Source organism: Phoca vitulina, unplaced genomic scaffold, assembly GCF_004348235.1.
Source record: "Phoca vitulina isolate PV1807 unplaced genomic scaffold, GSC_HSeal_1.0 scaffold2, whole genome shotgun sequence".
NCBI classification, from domain to species: domain Eukaryota; kingdom Metazoa; phylum Chordata; class Mammalia; order Carnivora; family Phocidae; genus Phoca; species Phoca vitulina.
Window position 1 is genome coordinate 49,163,122 of NW_022589705.1, and position 17,076 is coordinate 49,180,197.

At 44.2% G+C, this 17,076-nt stretch overlaps 1 protein-coding gene across 2 annotated transcripts in view; it reads right to left on the bottom strand.

The window, feature by feature from the left end:
- CACHD1 (cache domain containing 1) overlaps positions 1-17,076 on the bottom strand; it is a 201,549-nt gene that overhangs the window by 2,240 nt on the left and 182,233 nt on the right. For both annotated transcript variants that reach the window (XM_032427280.1, XM_032427289.1), the window contains 9 exons: positions 16,492-16,591; positions 16,283-16,399; positions 14,135-14,295; positions 13,720-13,806; positions 12,778-12,894; positions 11,419-11,570; positions 9,946-10,107; positions 8,572-8,649; positions 7,844-7,945 (listed from right to left, as the gene is read on the bottom strand). In XM_032427280.1, the coding sequence (XP_032283171.1) occupies positions 7,844-7,945; positions 8,572-8,649; positions 9,946-10,107; positions 11,419-11,570; positions 12,778-12,894; positions 13,720-13,806; positions 14,135-14,295; positions 16,283-16,399; positions 16,492-16,591 (1,076 nt within the window). The remainder of the gene's footprint in view (positions 1-7,843; positions 7,946-8,571; positions 8,650-9,945; positions 10,108-11,418; positions 11,571-12,777; positions 12,895-13,719; positions 13,807-14,134; positions 14,296-16,282; positions 16,400-16,491; positions 16,592-17,076) is intronic.

Below are 17,076 nucleotides of genomic sequence, written 5' to 3' on the forward strand. Positions count from 1 at the left end.
ATATATATACAAGCAGCCTTTTCCCAAATCAACAAAAGAAAAACTAAAATCACCGCACATTCCCCTCTGATCCATAGATAACTACCATTGACATTTGGCAGCTATCCACCTCCACCTTTCCTGGAGATCAGGATTAGGACTGTTAATTTTATTTTAAAGAAAGGAAAAAAAAAAAAAAAAAAAGGCAGCTTCAGAAGAAAAAAAAGTAATGGGACTCGGATGGAGTTGGGGGTTGGAGGGGGAATCGGGGCTTGGACAGGCCTGAATGTGACGTCACAACACAGTGAGAACAAAAACAACGGCTACTATCAGCCACACACCTGCTCCGCGGCAGGTGCCAGTGTCCTGGGGCCCCCACACCCCAATAAGGCATGTGGTTTAACATCTATTTTTACAGGCGAGGGAGACGACGATCAGAGAGGTTAATGAACTTGCCCAAAGTTCCACCCCCATGAAATACTAACCCCACATATACCCCTAGCAACCAGCAAAGGAATCAACTATTCTCTGTGTAAGCTGGCTCACTGTATTTAAAGATTAATTTCTTTCGGTATTCTAAGTAATACATGTTTCAAAAGAAAATGGCCTTGCTGATCAAAGGATTCCATTCCAAGCACCCTGGCATGTTTTTAAATATTGCAAAAATCCCCTTTAAAAATTTTGAGAAGTGACAGCTCATTAATATTTCCACTGCATCTACGGTTAGCATCAATCAGCACTCACCCATGGGTAGCGCTAGTCACATTTGTGGCTGCAAAATTGATGTGCTTGCACACAGCCAAGCCGGAATAGTTTGTGGTTGAAAATGTATGCTCTGTGCAAAAATGAGAAAGGCAGTTCTCTGTCTTCAGTGAAACATTTCTCAAATGACAGAATTATTTAAGCCAGTCCAACTCAACAAATATTTATTGTGCACCTACCATGTGTAAGATACTGTGTTAGGCAATGCAGGAGACACCAGGGTGAAAACCCGGTCCCTGTGTAAGGAGCTTAAAAGCTAGTGCTTGAGAAATAAAGCCAATACGAGCACGGATCTGTTCAATTATTCATTGATAGAAGACCATCACGGGGCCAGAGAAGGAGGCGATGAAACATGAATAAGAGATGTCTCTTTTCCTTGAGGATTTCACAACCGAACAGGAGACACATATTCGTGAAGCTAGGTTTATTCTACTGCGGACAATGGTAAGAGCTATAGTTGAGGTAGAACTGAAATCTAGAACACGGAATAAACTAATTCCGGCTGAAGAATGAGAAAGGTTCACAGAAAAACTCCTATTTTAGTTGGGCTTTAAAGGATGTGCAGGAGTTTGGTAGGTGGATAGGAGCAAGGGGACAGAAGGGCAGGCCACAGGGCTGCGGTACCCCAAGGCCGTTCCTGCACCACATGGCTAGGGTGGGTGCTAGTAGGTAGCTGGAGAACGCGGCAGGAGGGAGGTGGAAAAGGGAGTTACAGTCAGATTATAAAGGCCATGGCGAAGCAGAGAAAATGGAGAAACAGTAGAACATTTTGAGCAGACTAAAAAAAAGCATGACAGTTTATGTGTTTCAAAGAGAGTTCTGATGGCAGCTTTTTTAATGAATAAAAAGGAAGGGGGGGACAGTTAAGAGGTTATTTTGACAGTCCAGATGAGAGACTAAGAATTAAAACTAGGGGTACGGGACTGGACAGATTTAAAAGTATCTCAGGAACGGAAACAAGAGAAGTTGGTAAGCTATCAAAAGTGAGGGGGTTGTGGGGGGCTGCTGAGAGGTGGTTAAAGGGGACTGTGACTCGGAGTCAGGATGCTAAGACTCAGAGATCCCCAGTCTCAGGAATGACAATGAATTTTGTTTCAGATATCTTGATTTGAGAGTCTGTGGAGAGGTCTAGCCAGAAATGCAGGAGTGTCGGCCATGAGAAGTCAGGGCCGAAGAGAAGGAGCTCACTGACGTACAGGTCTACCATCACGGGGTGTCTTCTTCGTGCCAGGTCGGGGGGAGCTCGCCAGAAAAAGGGGTAAAGGGGAGGCCCCAGCTCCTGAGAAGCCCACAGTCAAGAAGGGGCAACACAAAACAGAGGCATACCGAAAGGAATACCAAAGCTGGTTACCTTGGCTGAGGATACCTGAGGAGGACACTTAAGGTAGGCCTCGTGGGAGAGAAGGTGTTCATTAGGTAAAGAGAGGGGTGGAAAGGTACTGCAGGCCAGGAGATAAGCAAATACAAAGACACAGTAGCCTGAAAGTCTCTGGTGGGCTTGGGGGATGATAAAAAAGCTCGGTATGGGGGAGAAAGACGCAGGAGACACCGCTGGACACGCGGGCTCAGACCAGATCAAGAAGGCTGGTCGAGCTAGGAGCTGGGATTTAGGATAACAGGCAAGGGGGTGTAGGAGGGTGGCAATGACATAAGGTGCTTGAAGAGGATCCCTTGTGGCAACGAGGAGGCTGGACAGAAGGAAGGAGGGCTCAAGGCTCAGAGGACAGGAGGCTGGAGTGCTGGCCCAGGAGATGGTGAGGACCTGAAGGGACAGGAGCGGTGTTAAGAAGAACACGTAGCTGGCTTCAAGGGACCACTGGGGTGCAGAGTAGGCAGAATGTGGTGGCCAAATGGCCTGGCCTGGTGAAGATGCCAGGAGGGCTGACATCCTTGGACAAGGTTGAGGGCGGCTAGGTTCAGGAGCTGGGGAAACAGTGATGCCTTTCCTCAAGAGTACGGGATCAGGAGCCCCAATGAGTTTCTCAGCTTGGGCAGTGCTCGGTCTGGAACATACGACCGGACAGCAGGCTCTGAAACCCCAGCTACAAAGTGCTGTGTGTGCTTAAGCTACCATGTGCTTCACACGTAGGGGACTTGAGGAGAAAATACACTTTCAGCAAAATCTCAGTGTCTTTGTTGATTATTGTTGGCCAGCCGTTCACGCTAGGCTGTCTTTATCTTGCCTCCAAGTATATCCTGAATGGCTTCCCATCTCTACTCATTTACAAGCGCCCATGGTAACTGTTAACTCATTTGCACATTTGTGACAGGCCTTCTGCCTGGCTCACCCCCCCCCCCCCCCCCCCCCGTCTGGCTATTGTGCTTCAGGCTTCAGTTTTTAAAGGTCTTCTCTGGGAAGCAACCCAAACCCCAGCCTTCAGCCCACATGCAGTCGGATGCCCCTTCTGTGAGTTTAAATGGCATTCTGTGCACATCTCTCTCTTAGATTTTTACTATATAATAAACTTTAGGGCTGTCTTGTCCATTGGCAAATTCTTATTTCTGTACTCCTAATATTCCACACAATGCCTCACACAAAGCAGACACTTCATTTTTCAAAAATCACATTACTATGCTCCCAAAGCAATGGCATTAATTTTTTGAGTTATCTGTGGCTTTATCTGGTGTGACATTCTGCAGGCTCACCTAATAATGAAGACACTCCAGGATTCACTGGGCCCTGCCCAGGGCTTCCAACTTAAGAGTCCAGGGATGCCCTGAACCTGGCTGGTCATAGGCTCGGGGTGGTTCTGATGGTAGAGCTGTTCCCAAAGCAATTCAGGAGCACCTCCATTTCTCCTGCTCTTGCTTTCTGATGGGAACCCCCCTAGCAGAGGCTTTTCCAAAGTGAACCACTTGCTCTGGGGACATTGCTCAACCCCTCTGTAAGTTAATCAGGCTTCCTCTTATCTCAATAATTAATAAAAATCTGGAGGGAGGGATAGCAAGCTGTGGAGGAGGAGGAAAAAGCCAAACACATGCTCTCACTTAACAAATGGAGTGTTTACTTAGCACCAGGCAATTCTGTTGAGTGCTGGGAACAGTGATGAATAAGACAGACTCAGTGTGACTCATGGAGGGGGAAGCTCTTCTGAAAACACAAAGGATATCAGTAAACACTTTCAAAGGAAAGATTTCTTTACTATCCAAACGTGCACACAGTAAAGTCTTTGCAAAGATGACCTCAAGCAAAAAGTAGGCTTCAGAAAGGAGGCCAGGTGTTCATTAAGAACAGAAGAGTCAAGATTAGGCTGTTGCTCTTTGGTATTCTGCTTACATATTTAGCTGATGGTTCCTGAGAAACCTCTCTTGATGGTTGGGGATGTTAGGTCCCTATGTGGGGAGGTGAAGGGGGGAGGTGGGGACGACAACTCACTCTCCACCTTGTGGCCACAGAGAATAACTGCAGGAGAATACCTGTGCACCTCTAGAAAATGGTCTCAGGGTGCACTGTGTAGTTTTTGACCAGGTTTTCAAGGCTCAGTATTTGCCTTTTAAGCTTTTTGGAATTTGCTTCACTAGGAGGAAATTTCCCTTTTACAAAGAAAAAAATGTGGCTTAATATACATTTGCATAAAGTTCCTAATGAAATAGTAACCAACACACGAATTCACAAGGAACAAATATACATTGGTGGTTTTTAACTTAAAAATAAGCCAGTTGATAATTAGAACATGATATTTTCAGGAGAGATAATGGGTAGAGCATATACAGATTTAAAAGCATCAGCAGGGAGTAATTTTTTAAATCACTACTTGTGAGCATAACAAGAAATAGTCAAGTGCTGAAAAACAATCATTCTAAGTGGTCTTAGAATATTGACAAAAATTTTTTGTCAATTTAAAAAATGACTCCTATCTGGAGTCGTTTTTTTAATATAGAGAAATTAAAATAAGATTCCTTTGAAACACAAAACTCTCTTGGCCACATGAAATACCACGGACACTTGAACAAAAGGGGTTTGAACTACGTGGGTCCACTTAGAGGCCGGTTTTCCAAAATACAGGACAGTACTGTAAGTGCATTTTTCTCTTATGATTTTCTTAACATTTTCTTTTCTCTAGCTTACTTCGTTGTAAGAATACAGTATATAATACATGTAACATACAAAATGTGTGTTAATCCACTGTTTATGTTATTGGTAAGGCTTCCGGTCAACAGCAGACTACTAGTCATTAAGTATTTGGGGAGTCAGAAGTCATACGTGGATTTCTGACTCTGCTGTCGGTGCCCCTTATGCCCAGGATGTTCAAGGGTCAACTGCATTTCTAAATAAAAATGCAGCTTGGAGTCTCCAAGTTTGGCTTGGTAACATTCAGTTTTAATTCTAGGACTATCACAATTCTAAACCATACCATGAAAGTCTAGTCTGTTCAGTACTTACATATTTATGTATTTTATTCTTCTGAGTTTCCCCTTTGTGTATCAGACCCAAGGACTCATGTGGAAACCCGCTCACTGGGTTGCAAAGAACCACGGGGCTAGGATTTTACCAGTTCAAGGGCCAGCACCAATGCCACCTTCCCCGCTCAGGGGACGTCCATGATGTACGTGCTGATAAAAGTGAACTATCTCCCTATCTTCTGCTTTGTTCTGGGCCTTTAAGGAAGCTGTCATAGCCAGCTTTTTATCCGTCTTATGAATACATGCATTTATTTACAGTTTCCTGCTAGATTGTAAATTCCTTGAGGGCAGATTGGGTACCGAGGTGGGGAGGTCAACCCTGAGCTCAACATGCCTGCCGTAAGTTATCGCATTTAATGCTTACAACTTCACCAGGGAGAAGTTTCTCTTCCTGTTTTAATCATTAGGACACTAAGGTCCAAAGTAGTCTCACTAAGATCTCGTAACCTGGGGAGACGGGGAGAGGGGGGCTCCCAGTGAGCTGTGCTTGATCCTATCTTTTTTTTTTTTTTTTTTTTTTTAAAGATTTTATTTATTTATTTGAGAGAGAGAGACACAGCGAGAGAGGGAACACAAGCAGGGGGAGTGGGAGAGGGAGAAGCAGGCTTCCCGCTGAGCAGGGAGCCCGATGCGGGGCTCGATCCCAGGACCCTGGGATCATGACCTGAGCCGAAGGCAGACGCTTAACGACTGAGCCACCCAGGCGCCCCTGTGCTTGACCCTATCTTATAAGCTCCTCCATACCCTCTGCCTTACAGAAACGAGGCCGTCCCTTCACCAGTCCCTCCGCCGGGCTAAGCAAAGAGCAGGTGCCCAATACATTCACCAAGTAGAAGAACACAGAGCTGAGGAAGAAGTGTGCTGACGAAACAATTCAATTAGATTTCCTTGTTGTAACGTGGACTTATGGCTTATTCTTGGCATCACAGGGACATGAGCACTTGATGCCACCGCTTTCAGTGACCTGCCATACAGGCCCAGGGATAGGACAACATGCAGTTAAATGCTATTGATTTTGTGGTGCATTCAGAAGTATGTGGCATGTCAATGCTTTCCATTTCTTTTGGTGTTGCATTCTGTCTGCATGAGAAACTATTTTTCATTCCTTGGGGATAACAGGGATCCAATTATTGTGAAAAATGAAAGAAAGCAAGCCCTTAGCTAGATTCCTTAGCTTTCAGATACTGACACTGCACTCTTCCTTTTATCTAAGCTGTTGCTTCATATGCCATTTTCCTAAGACAATGGGAGAGCTAATGGAACATCGTAAACGTCACTCAGAATTCCAATTTCATATTGAAGCAATTTCTACCCGGGGGGAGAGAGAGAGAGAGAGAGAGAGAGAGAGAGAAAGGATTCAGTATTTCTGCTGAATAAGAAATTATTTCTGTTGAACTTTAGTAGCCTCAAACCTGTTTTATTATTCAAAGGAGAAGAGACACAGAACTGCCTAGCAGAATGAATTTATGCAGGTTCAAAGGTTTTTAGGGGGGAAAAAAAAGCAGAAAGTCAAAGAAACTGAAAAATTTAAGTTGTACTTTGACTCTCCATAGAAACCTGAAGTTTCTACTTAGTTGTTGGGAACAATGTCATTCAAAGCCCAAATTAGGAGCCTCCAATTTACAAATCAGGGTTTTGGCTTCTCCTGTTTTCCAAAGGGAGTTTGAATCACTGGCTCTCATGTAAAAGGCTGCACTGGTCTCCTTGATGAATACCCACTCGTGCATTTTTTAGCACAGGGGTGGGAGCGCACTGTTTGAAGATATCCCCCCTCCTTTTTTTTTTTCCAGGGTAGATGTGGAGAAAGAAGAGTCAAAAAAGGTATAAATGCATTATCTATGCATTTAAAAAAGACCTGATTCTGGGAAGAAAATAAAGATTTCTGGAAAATTAAACAACCCTATGAAAAATAAAAAGATCTTCCAATTACAAGAAAGGCCCCACACTCCTGCCACTCCCAACAACATGGCCGCGGTTCTCTGTGAGGCCAAGCCATGTGTCTAGGTGGCGGCCAAGTCTTCCATACAGCATGTGGACTTGATTAATTCACGGCCTGCTCAGCCTTAGTGTCTCTTCACAATCCAACCTCTACCCTTTCTGAGCATCTTAGAGCTTATACACCTTATACAACCGCCATGATTAACTCTATACACCAGTCCCTTTGCCTCTAATATCCTTTGCCTCCAACTTTTCTTTCATCACCCTTTAGGCCCAATGAAAATTGTTGTCTCCTTGGTGAAGCCTTCCCTGAACCTTCCAGGCAAGGCTGTAGGTCAGGACGGAGAATGCCAGAAGGAAGCATGGACTCCTGTCATATACAAAGCGTAATGACTGACAGCGCCCTTGAGGATGCTGGTGTTTGCCAACTAACAACACTGCGCAGTAGGACCAACGAGGATGCCAATTACCAAGGATCAAGTGGAGTGGTAAGCGGGTTCCATTTAGACAACGTGAATCTTTATGCATGGAGAACACCTAGAAAGCAATCTGTGTGCCCAGAGGTCCTCTCACTTATGCCTGGGAGTGCGGAGACATAATCAAAACTATAGGGTTCCTATAAACGTGCCATGTTGGAATGTGTCCTTTGGAAAACTATGTCAAAGTAATTAATTTGAGCACAGAACAGGAGGGAGAAGCGTGGGTGTGAGCAATGGCCCACAGGAGCCCACCGGGTTCCTCAGAAGGAGCTAGACCTTACCGTGATCGCTTTCTGTTCCCGATCGACCCCAGTAGCGACGCCTCCTTTCTGGGCTGTGTGCGTGCCGTTCGATGACTGCAGCTATAAATCGAGTATTGCTGACTGCGGGAAGCAAGGGCAGTTAGTCACTCTGATGCCAGTATCCTTATTGTATCAAGCACATTTGCTCTGAGCAGGCTCATTCACACGTTCGGGGGAGCTATTCTTTGGAGAGAGAGAATAAGTAATTTTTTTAATTGTGAGGATTAGCGGCAGTGAGAGGCCCCCTGATTACAGGTCTCCAACATGCATTAAGAAGATAGAGTTGAAGACCAAGGTATGTATCTCTAATGGAACTCTATTTTGATAAAGAAATACTCTTCCCCCACCACCCTCCCGAGGTATCTACATTTTAATTCTCCGAGGGACTAAAACAATGTACGCCCGATGATTGCCTTTCTGAAATAATACTGTGCTGGAAAGCAAGAAGGAGGAGAAAGAAAATGTAGGGTGAGGGGTTTTAGGCCAAAGCACTTCATGCAAAAAGGAACATCCTGGAATCTTCTAAGACTTTTCTAAAACAAAGCAAGCACCTACGCTTATTCCTAATGAAAATGGGAGAGGAAAAGCCCCAGTCATGTCAAAGATTCTGAAATTCTAATATAAGCCAAAAGGATGTAAGAAAGAGCGTCTCGTGTGGGCTAGCCTCCTGCAGGCACATTCCACAGCGAGGCGGCTTCAGTACTCACTGATGCCTCTGTCCTCTCGGCTCTCATCATCCCTTTCGTCTCTGTCGTTCTCCAGGCTGGACATACGCACGGACATTTCTACCCATCATTAAAAAGAGAGAAACAGGACTATTTAATCAAACAAAATCACCCGCTTCAATACCCTACAGAGCGCTCGTTTGCTGGCTGCTGACAGCATTCCATCAAGAATGAGTCCAAACTTGGAGGACAATAAACTGATGTCCCATCTATTTTATTTTATTTTATTTTTAAGGAGGAGGGAGCAGGAATCAGAAGAGGGAGGACCAGAAGTGAATAATCAAGAGAGGCACCTGAGGTTAACTTCTGAAGAAAGGAGAAAATAAATTGATAGAGGCTAATGGATCTTTAATTCTCTACTAATGTACCTGAAACAGAAGGCAGGGGTCTGAAGCCATGGCTGACTGTGCTGATGAAATGGGGTTACGAAACCCTATCAAAGGCCAGGCATAAGGTTTACGTTGGATGATAGTCACATCCTGATCAAGGGGAAATCCTGGTACCCAAATCTTACCAGGGGGAAGGAGCTTTGTGATTAGCCCTGTTACTCCATCAGGCAACATTATCCCAAGATCTTCCCTCCTTCCCCCTCATCAGGACTGTGGCCACAGTGAAACAGTCCAACGTCAACCTGCCCATATTGCTGAGCAAAGTGGCTCCCGACCAAGTCCAGGAAGAATGGTGAGTGAGCCTTATCTCCATAAAGGTCAGGTTAACATATCCCTGGCAGCTTTTAGGGAGGCTGGGGATGGCTGTTCGTTTTGTCCTCGCAAACCAGCACAGATACCACATTTAACTGTTGGTATGGAAATCATGACTGCAGGTTATTCATTTTGTATCTGACTTCAATTACTTCTCTCATTTAAGAGATGTGATTATTGCTTTGAACGTGTTCATTCACAGTACGTAATAACAGCAGCAATAGAACGGATTCACAGTCTTGCCAATTGTGGCCTGGGGTATCTTTGCTCTACCTGTCTGGAACAGCAGAGACAGCACTTCGGAGCTGAGGGAAGAACCAAACTTCTCACTCAGCATCCCAGCTCCCCTGACTGGCTTATTCCAGAGGCAGACTGTGGTAGGCTAATGCTGCGGAAGAGGAGAGAGCATCTAGGGCTTTTCTGGGGAATCAAAATGAAACTCGCAGGGTTTAGACACTGAAGAATGAGCCATGGGCTAAACGAGGAAAGGAGGCTTTGGGGACTTGGGAATCCTACTCCACAGAAGCGGAAATCGCAGTGCTGTTCTTCTAAGTGCTTAGCGGCTTGCGTGATCGGTTGCTGTCCTTCCAGCTTTGGAAGGACACGGGGGAGGCTGCAGCCTCCTGGGGGAGCTTTGGATTCATTTGGAGCTCACCTTGGGCAGCCAGAGGAGACATGTGCTGATGACTCCGGCGATGAATCTGATGGCGGTAGGCATACACAGCAAGGACCAGGACCATGATGCAGCCCATGATGCCTCCAGCCACAGGACCCACGGGGGCACTTTTAATCATGTTCAACGTGACCACCTCATCACCTTTGTTCAAATAAACAAACAGATGTCCCTCGTAACGATTTCCCAAGTGTGGCAGGAAGTGAGGACCAGGGTAGGGTTTGGTGGAGACAAGGGCAGCTACTCTAAGTCTTGAATGCGTCAAAGAGAACCCACCAGAACATGGGAGTAGGGGCTTCCTTTAATCCCTGGTTCTCAACTGACATGTTGGTTGCTCGGCCCAGCAAGAGCACCCCCAGCAAGGACTACTAAAAAACCAGTGAGGAGACGAGAAGCACTTAAATATGGGCTGCCCAGGGCCAAGAGCCTTGCTCCCCAGGGTGTGGGCTCCTCTTGGAAGAGAAGTCATGTAGTACAGAGGTGAGGGCAACGCGAGCCTCTTAGCACAGATTTATTGTATATGGTGTCCTTTATGCCAATGGATCTGTCACACGACCCCTAAAAAAGATCACATTTCAAAGCTTATGGATTCCCTTTAAAACACTATTTGTACCCCCACGCAAGAGACTGCAGGTGGACATATAAAGGGATGTCTTAGAACAAGGTCACTTCGACTGTGTCCTCACCTGGTTCAGGGGTAATATGTGAGCTCAGGACCCTTCCTCACCTAGGAGGAGCTTTCCTTTTACAGACAGGTTAATGTGGGGAGATGTTAAAAAAAAAAAAATAAAGGTTTAGTAGCTCACCTGCCGGGTAAGCTTTAGGACCCTGAGCTAGCTCCAGAAAGACACGGAGAAAATCTTAGTGGAGGTAGGCAGGTGGAATTTTTGAGGTCTTGCGGCCTGATCCCAGACATATTCCTCCCTACAGGGTCCCTGTCCCTCACCCTAAGCTACTCAGACCACATTAGGTAGCTCTGGCTTCTGTTGACCCCAACACCTTAAGTACGGATTTAGAGCCACAAGACTCCTGCTTTGCAAACATCGTAAGGGAGGGAGGGCCTCAGCAGGAGACCGCCACGCACTGGTCACTCCACCCATCGCTGGCTCTGTTCTTCTGACAGCTGGGACTCACATTCAAACAAATGCCACAGTTCAGCCACGCGGAAACCAGGCCTGATGTTTCTCAGAACAAGCTTTATGGGAACGAATTCCAGGCTTGTAAAATTTGGCAGGAACCATGGCTGCTTACTCTGCACAGAATATCTAGCCAGCTTTGGAGGTAATGATCTGCCTTGGTTTTGTAACTAAAAACTACTGGCAAAGGAAACACGAAAATAGGGTAGAGGATCATTTTTAAGAGTTTTGTCCTAGTGTAGAGGCCAAAAAAAAAAAAAAAAAACAAAACCAAAACGTATTCAAGAATCAAAACATTCCGGGTTCCCAACAAACATACCTATCGCTCCCATGTCATCCACGTAAGGACTTTTGGCTCCCACGATCCCCCCGAAGCATTCTTTCTGGGGTGCACAGTAGGATTTGTCCAGGTGCGTCTTTCCATCACTGTCCACCATGCACCATTCACAATCCAGCACACCAAAGCAGTCCCTGCCAGAAAGACGATGCTGAGTGTTCCAGGAAGCAGGGCTGGGCAGGGGACAGCATATGGACTTGGGCATCAGACAGCTCTCAAGAGCTCCATTACTTACTAGTGCTGTAAGTCCTTGAGCTCTAGTTTCCTTTCCTTATAAAAGAAGACTAGCAACAGTCTGCCAGGGAATAGCTGTTTTATGTCTCTCAACAGCTTGGAAATGAGAGAAATAAACCCGTTCTCTCTGCGGATCATACCACAAAATCCACACATCACAGATCAGTGCAGGATTATCCCAAATCATCTTACAAGACCAAATGGTCCCAAAGTTTGTTAGACTTTGGCCTGACCCCAAGTGTAGGGTCATTTAAAAGAAAAAAAAAAAGGAAGGAAAAAATGGTCAAATAAATTGGGGAAATACTAGATCAATTAAACAGGTTTCCTTACTGCCAATTTCTTAGAACTTTTAATATGTTAAGTGTATTATGACTTTCTAAGAGGATGTGTGCGGTGTTTCTCAAATTTAACTAATTTTGAGTTACTGCCTAACATCCCAAATTCATCTGATGCCTGACCATTCCTTTGCTAAAACATGCACTAAAAGTAGAACTGGCTGCCCCTTCCACCCACTGACTGTTTAATCAAATGGCTACCTGCGATCGCAAGAAACAAATCACCCCACTCCCACCCCTGTAGTCCACAGCCACTATCCCCATGATGGCTAGTCCCAAACATCCTAGAGAGGAGGCACAGGGAGTAGGGGACATGTAGTTTTTGGTTCTCAAAGCTACCATGAAGCCTATCTGCTTTCTAAAGAAAGCAGAATCGATGAGCTATGGTGTGTCACACATAGAGCTGGGTTCTGCTCCAGGAACCCAAGAGTTCCTGCCCCTTCGTCCTTGCTTCTTCAGGCCAGGTCCCCCTCTCATTCCTTTTATTCCAAGAGTAACTTTCCCATCCACAGATGGGGTGACTAACGTGCAGTACAAATGCCAAGTAGCTACAACTACTTGGAAACTGGACAACAGTAAGTCTGCTGGATAAAAGGCTCAGAGGAATCACTTTTGGGTCTGAAAAACTGGTACGACTTTAAAAAATATCAAGAAAGAGAATTCTAAATACCAGCTGGAAAAGCTCAATGAGGCCGCTAGTCACCATTCTTTACTCGGTTCTACTCCTGCAGTGATTGCGTCGATGTAAACGCAAGCACTGGGCCAGGCTTACCCACTTTCCATCCTCTGGCTGCATCGACTGTTGACACACTGGTGAAGGGCATCTTGCAGGCCAGGGTCAATAGCTGTGTACGTCACTGGCTCCTGGTGGACCTCGCAGCTTGGGTTTCTAGGCAGGAGCAAGTCTGGAGGTTAGCACCAACACCACTCACATTCCAAACTCATCATGCCTCTGGCCCTTGATAGCGTCACACAGATCTGGGTTTGAATCCTGGCCACTTAACTAGATGAAACCTTGGGCCAATCATTTAACCACTCTGGGCTTCAATTTGTTCATCTTTACATACAATAATTTATATACATATATAAAAAGGAAGTCATAAATATCCCACAAAACAGGAATGTATATAATCAGAAGTGAAAGTTATCTCCCTGACTTACCACTCTAAATTCATCCTTTTCCAAGGTAATCACTATTAACAGTTTAATGAGGGTCCCTTTAGACATTTTTTCTATGCTTAAACATACACTTGTATATCAGCACACACAGGATTCCTTCACTTAAGTTCTAGAGAAGGGATTTACCCCAACTTATTTAACTGTGGTCTTAAGATTTGTCACTGATAATATAAAGAACACTAGGTTAGGCGTAGGCATGTGTGCATGAAAGGTACCTACAGATTTATCACAGGGTTGATCTGGAAACGAAGTGACACAATGTGCATAAAGTATCTGATGCATGGCAGACACTTAGTGAAATGCTTGTAATAGTCTCATCGTTTTTGTGTGGACCACATATAATTTTAAACATTTTCACAGCATTTGAATGTAAACCTGAAAGAGGACTTCATTTTAAGGCTTGAAATCTGACTCAGTGAACAGTTATTAGAATGAATCATCTTCTTATACCACAACCCAAAACAAATCTATAAAGGAGGCTCCCAGTGTGTACAACATATATATTACACATATTTATGTAATATGTATATTTTACCGGTTCTCTGCATTGGTGAGGTTGCCGGTGCACTCATTGACCTCTAGAGGGCACTCACAGGGACATTCGCATTCATTTTGTTCCATTCTGAAAGGCAAAAGGAAAATCACTATGCAGAGGGTCAATGACAAACTTTATACTGTACACGTACCAGAAGAAGGAAAACAGAAGACACTGTGAGCTAGTTAAAAGGGACAGTCAAAGGAAAGTTGCACTAAAGGTTTAAATATATAATTGGCTTCAATCCGTGACTCTTCAGCAAACTGAACAGCTGGAAATACCTCTCTAACCAGGACCTTCTTCTCCGGGACACACCCCTGTGCTTTCTGTTTATTTTGCAGATGCCGCTATAAAATGCCTGGCATTGGTTCAGATAGTCAACAGTGGAGTAAAGAGAGCCCCACTGCATTTTTACCGGTGACAGTTGAGACAGAGCCGATCCACCATGCTACAAGCACAGAAGGCGAGAGAGTCGCACGTTTCATTGACGATGCCAACGAACGCGTTGGTTCCTGGGATCCTCGCCAGTCTGTACTTAGAACAGTGGCTGCCATGCACGAGGTTCGTCAGATCTCCCTGCAGACAACGGAGGTGTCAGAAGTGACAGACAACAATGCAAAGATTCAGCCCTGCCATGGTGAAAACAACCCTTCAACCACCTGCTGAAAATAGCTTACAATAAAACTTTATTTCTGACTAGTAATACAGAGTCACTGTTGAAAGTTGGAAAAAGAGAATTTTTTCTTAATACAATCGGAGATCATTCCCAATTCCCACTTAACAGTTGTGTATATATTATTTATCCTTTTATCTATGCTTAAAGAGATACAATTTTTATAGCTGTTCTTGTAATCTTTTTAAACACATTACAATATATCATAACATGAGAATAAGTGCAAGAAACAATGAAAGACAACTTTTGGGTAAGGAATAGTTTAAAATGCATTCAAAGGCAAACCTAATCCACCAGAAAATGTGCATTCCTTGCCCCACCTTCGATAACAAACCTCTGTTCTTCTAGAATAAAATTTAAAAAAATTTAAAAACTCGTTAGGAGTCCAGTTTCCTGCTTCCAGAATATTTAAATATTAAATAATATTTAATAGAACAGAATATTTAAATAACTAAAGCAAGCATCCATTTCTTCATTCTATGACAAGAAAATGTGATAGCCAGTCTTGAAATGCCAGATTGGTCTACCATACAGAAAACCAAAGATTCAAAAGCAGCATTGTGAAGTTGAGTATGGTCCTTCTTTTCTGCACGTGTGTCCAATGCAGTAGGCCAACTATGTAATCCCATGCTCATTTCCATGCTAGTCATCCCTTATATGTGTGTGGTGAGGATAAGCCGAACTCTGAGAATCGTGGCATTGAATGGATTCTTAGAGGTCTAGATGAATTTTCCACTGCCTGGAAGATGCCCCCCTCTACTATATCAGCAGTCATATAGGCCTATCATCCTGTTGGCTCCACTAGCCAGAAATGCTCCAGTTCCATTTTGGAATAATTTGAGCTGTTAAGAAATTATTCTAATTCATCTTCCACTAAAATTTTGTGTTTCTGAACAATTCTCCCGGAGTAGTCTGGCTTTGTCTGCTGAAGGCTCAGGAAGTCAGTGTACAAATGGTAGAAGATACACAGAGGAAATCAGACTTTCCTAGAACAACCATACCTGGCAGCTTCCTTCAGATCACACTCAAGTGTGTCAATGTCTCCTTTAAGGAGAGTGTTCCTTAGAATGGGGCAAAGTCCAAACAGAGTCCTGACGAGTCCCTTTGCTCTGAAAGCACTAACCTATTCATCTATTCATTTTTTAAACTCTTCTGTTCCCCAATTGTTTTTGCAACTGCTTTTTTGAGAGTAGGATTTTCAATCAACCCAATGCATCTTTAAAATTTTTAATTACACATTTAATGATATAAATACCTTTTCTAAATAAAGAGCTTCCTTGTGAATAACTTTTTGAATGTTGGTTCTGCCATTACCCATTTTAGTTCTTTCCCGGCTAAGATTATTTGCAAATTAATAAGAATATTCTTAAGGATCTTAAACCATATCTAGGTAAGTTTGCAGTTATCTCAAATCAAATACTTAGAGTACTCTAAGCTACAAAAAAAGAAGTTATTTTTAGATGATCTACATGAGAGTTCCCATCTAACTGGGTGGATGACCAAGAAATGACCTAATTTGGCCTTAGGAATTTAAGGAGGCTGCAGGATCTCGAGAAGACAGGAAGAGGGGAACACATGGGGCCACACATATTTACATAAGAGTGTGGGAACAGACTGCAGCAGACATTTCAAAGGGTTTCGGCTGGGTGAGTCTTTAAACAAACAGAACCAAAACAAAACACCAAGTGTGAGACCTTAAAACATTCACTTCTCCACTCTGGGCTTTATACCCCATACTGGTCAAGCTGGGGAGCTGGACTGAGGTCCTGTTCTATCATTCCGTAATTCTCAGGCAATGAAACAGCCAAGAGTCATACTCAGATATTAACTATGATTCCATTTCCTATTCCACGGTGGGATGGGATGTGAGAATGCAAGGGACCAACTTACCACAAGGCTGGTGTTGAATTTATAAAACCTCTGGACTGTTCTGTCACTGAAGCTGTTGCACAGGTTTTTCTTTACAAAGTTTGGGTGGTTCAGGATATCGTTTGCTACCAAGGGCTCCTAGCAAGGTCAAGCAGACAGAAGACACAAGCCATGTAATTAATGAGCCACAGGCTGTGGGAGCACTGAGCTAGCGGCTTCGCAACAAGTACCTTGTGGGTAATATGTTGTTGTTCCACAGGTGCGTGTCCTTTGGGGTCAATGAGGGTTGGATGTGCCACCAGATAACCCCTGTCCTCCATTATGAAGCACCTGTGCCAAAACAAGGGACATCCCTCAGTAATCTAAACTCTCTACACTTTCAGAGAGCATTTATCTTTTTATCCCCCAAACAAATTGCATTTATCTCGGTAAAACCTCACTGAAACAAATTCACTGAAGGTCGGCTGGCAGGCAGGCAGACAGATATGTTATTCTTTTTTTTTTTTTTTTTAATGAGGGCAGGGCTTGAACTCACAACCCTGAGATCAAGACCTGAGCTGAGATCAAGAGTCAGACACATCATCAACTGAGCCACCCAGGTGCCACAACAGATACATTATTCTTGAGCTGATAGATTACCCAGTATACAATTTACGGTAACAAAGTTACGCCTGACTCTGAGACTACCTACCTAGTTCCTACAGAATGTGTCCACTTAGTTGGAGGAAGATGGACTCAAAAATCTTTTGCAAGGATATATAAGTGGCAAGTTTATTCTTTCTTTCAGAGGAGGGAGACTCTGAAGGAAGTGGCCT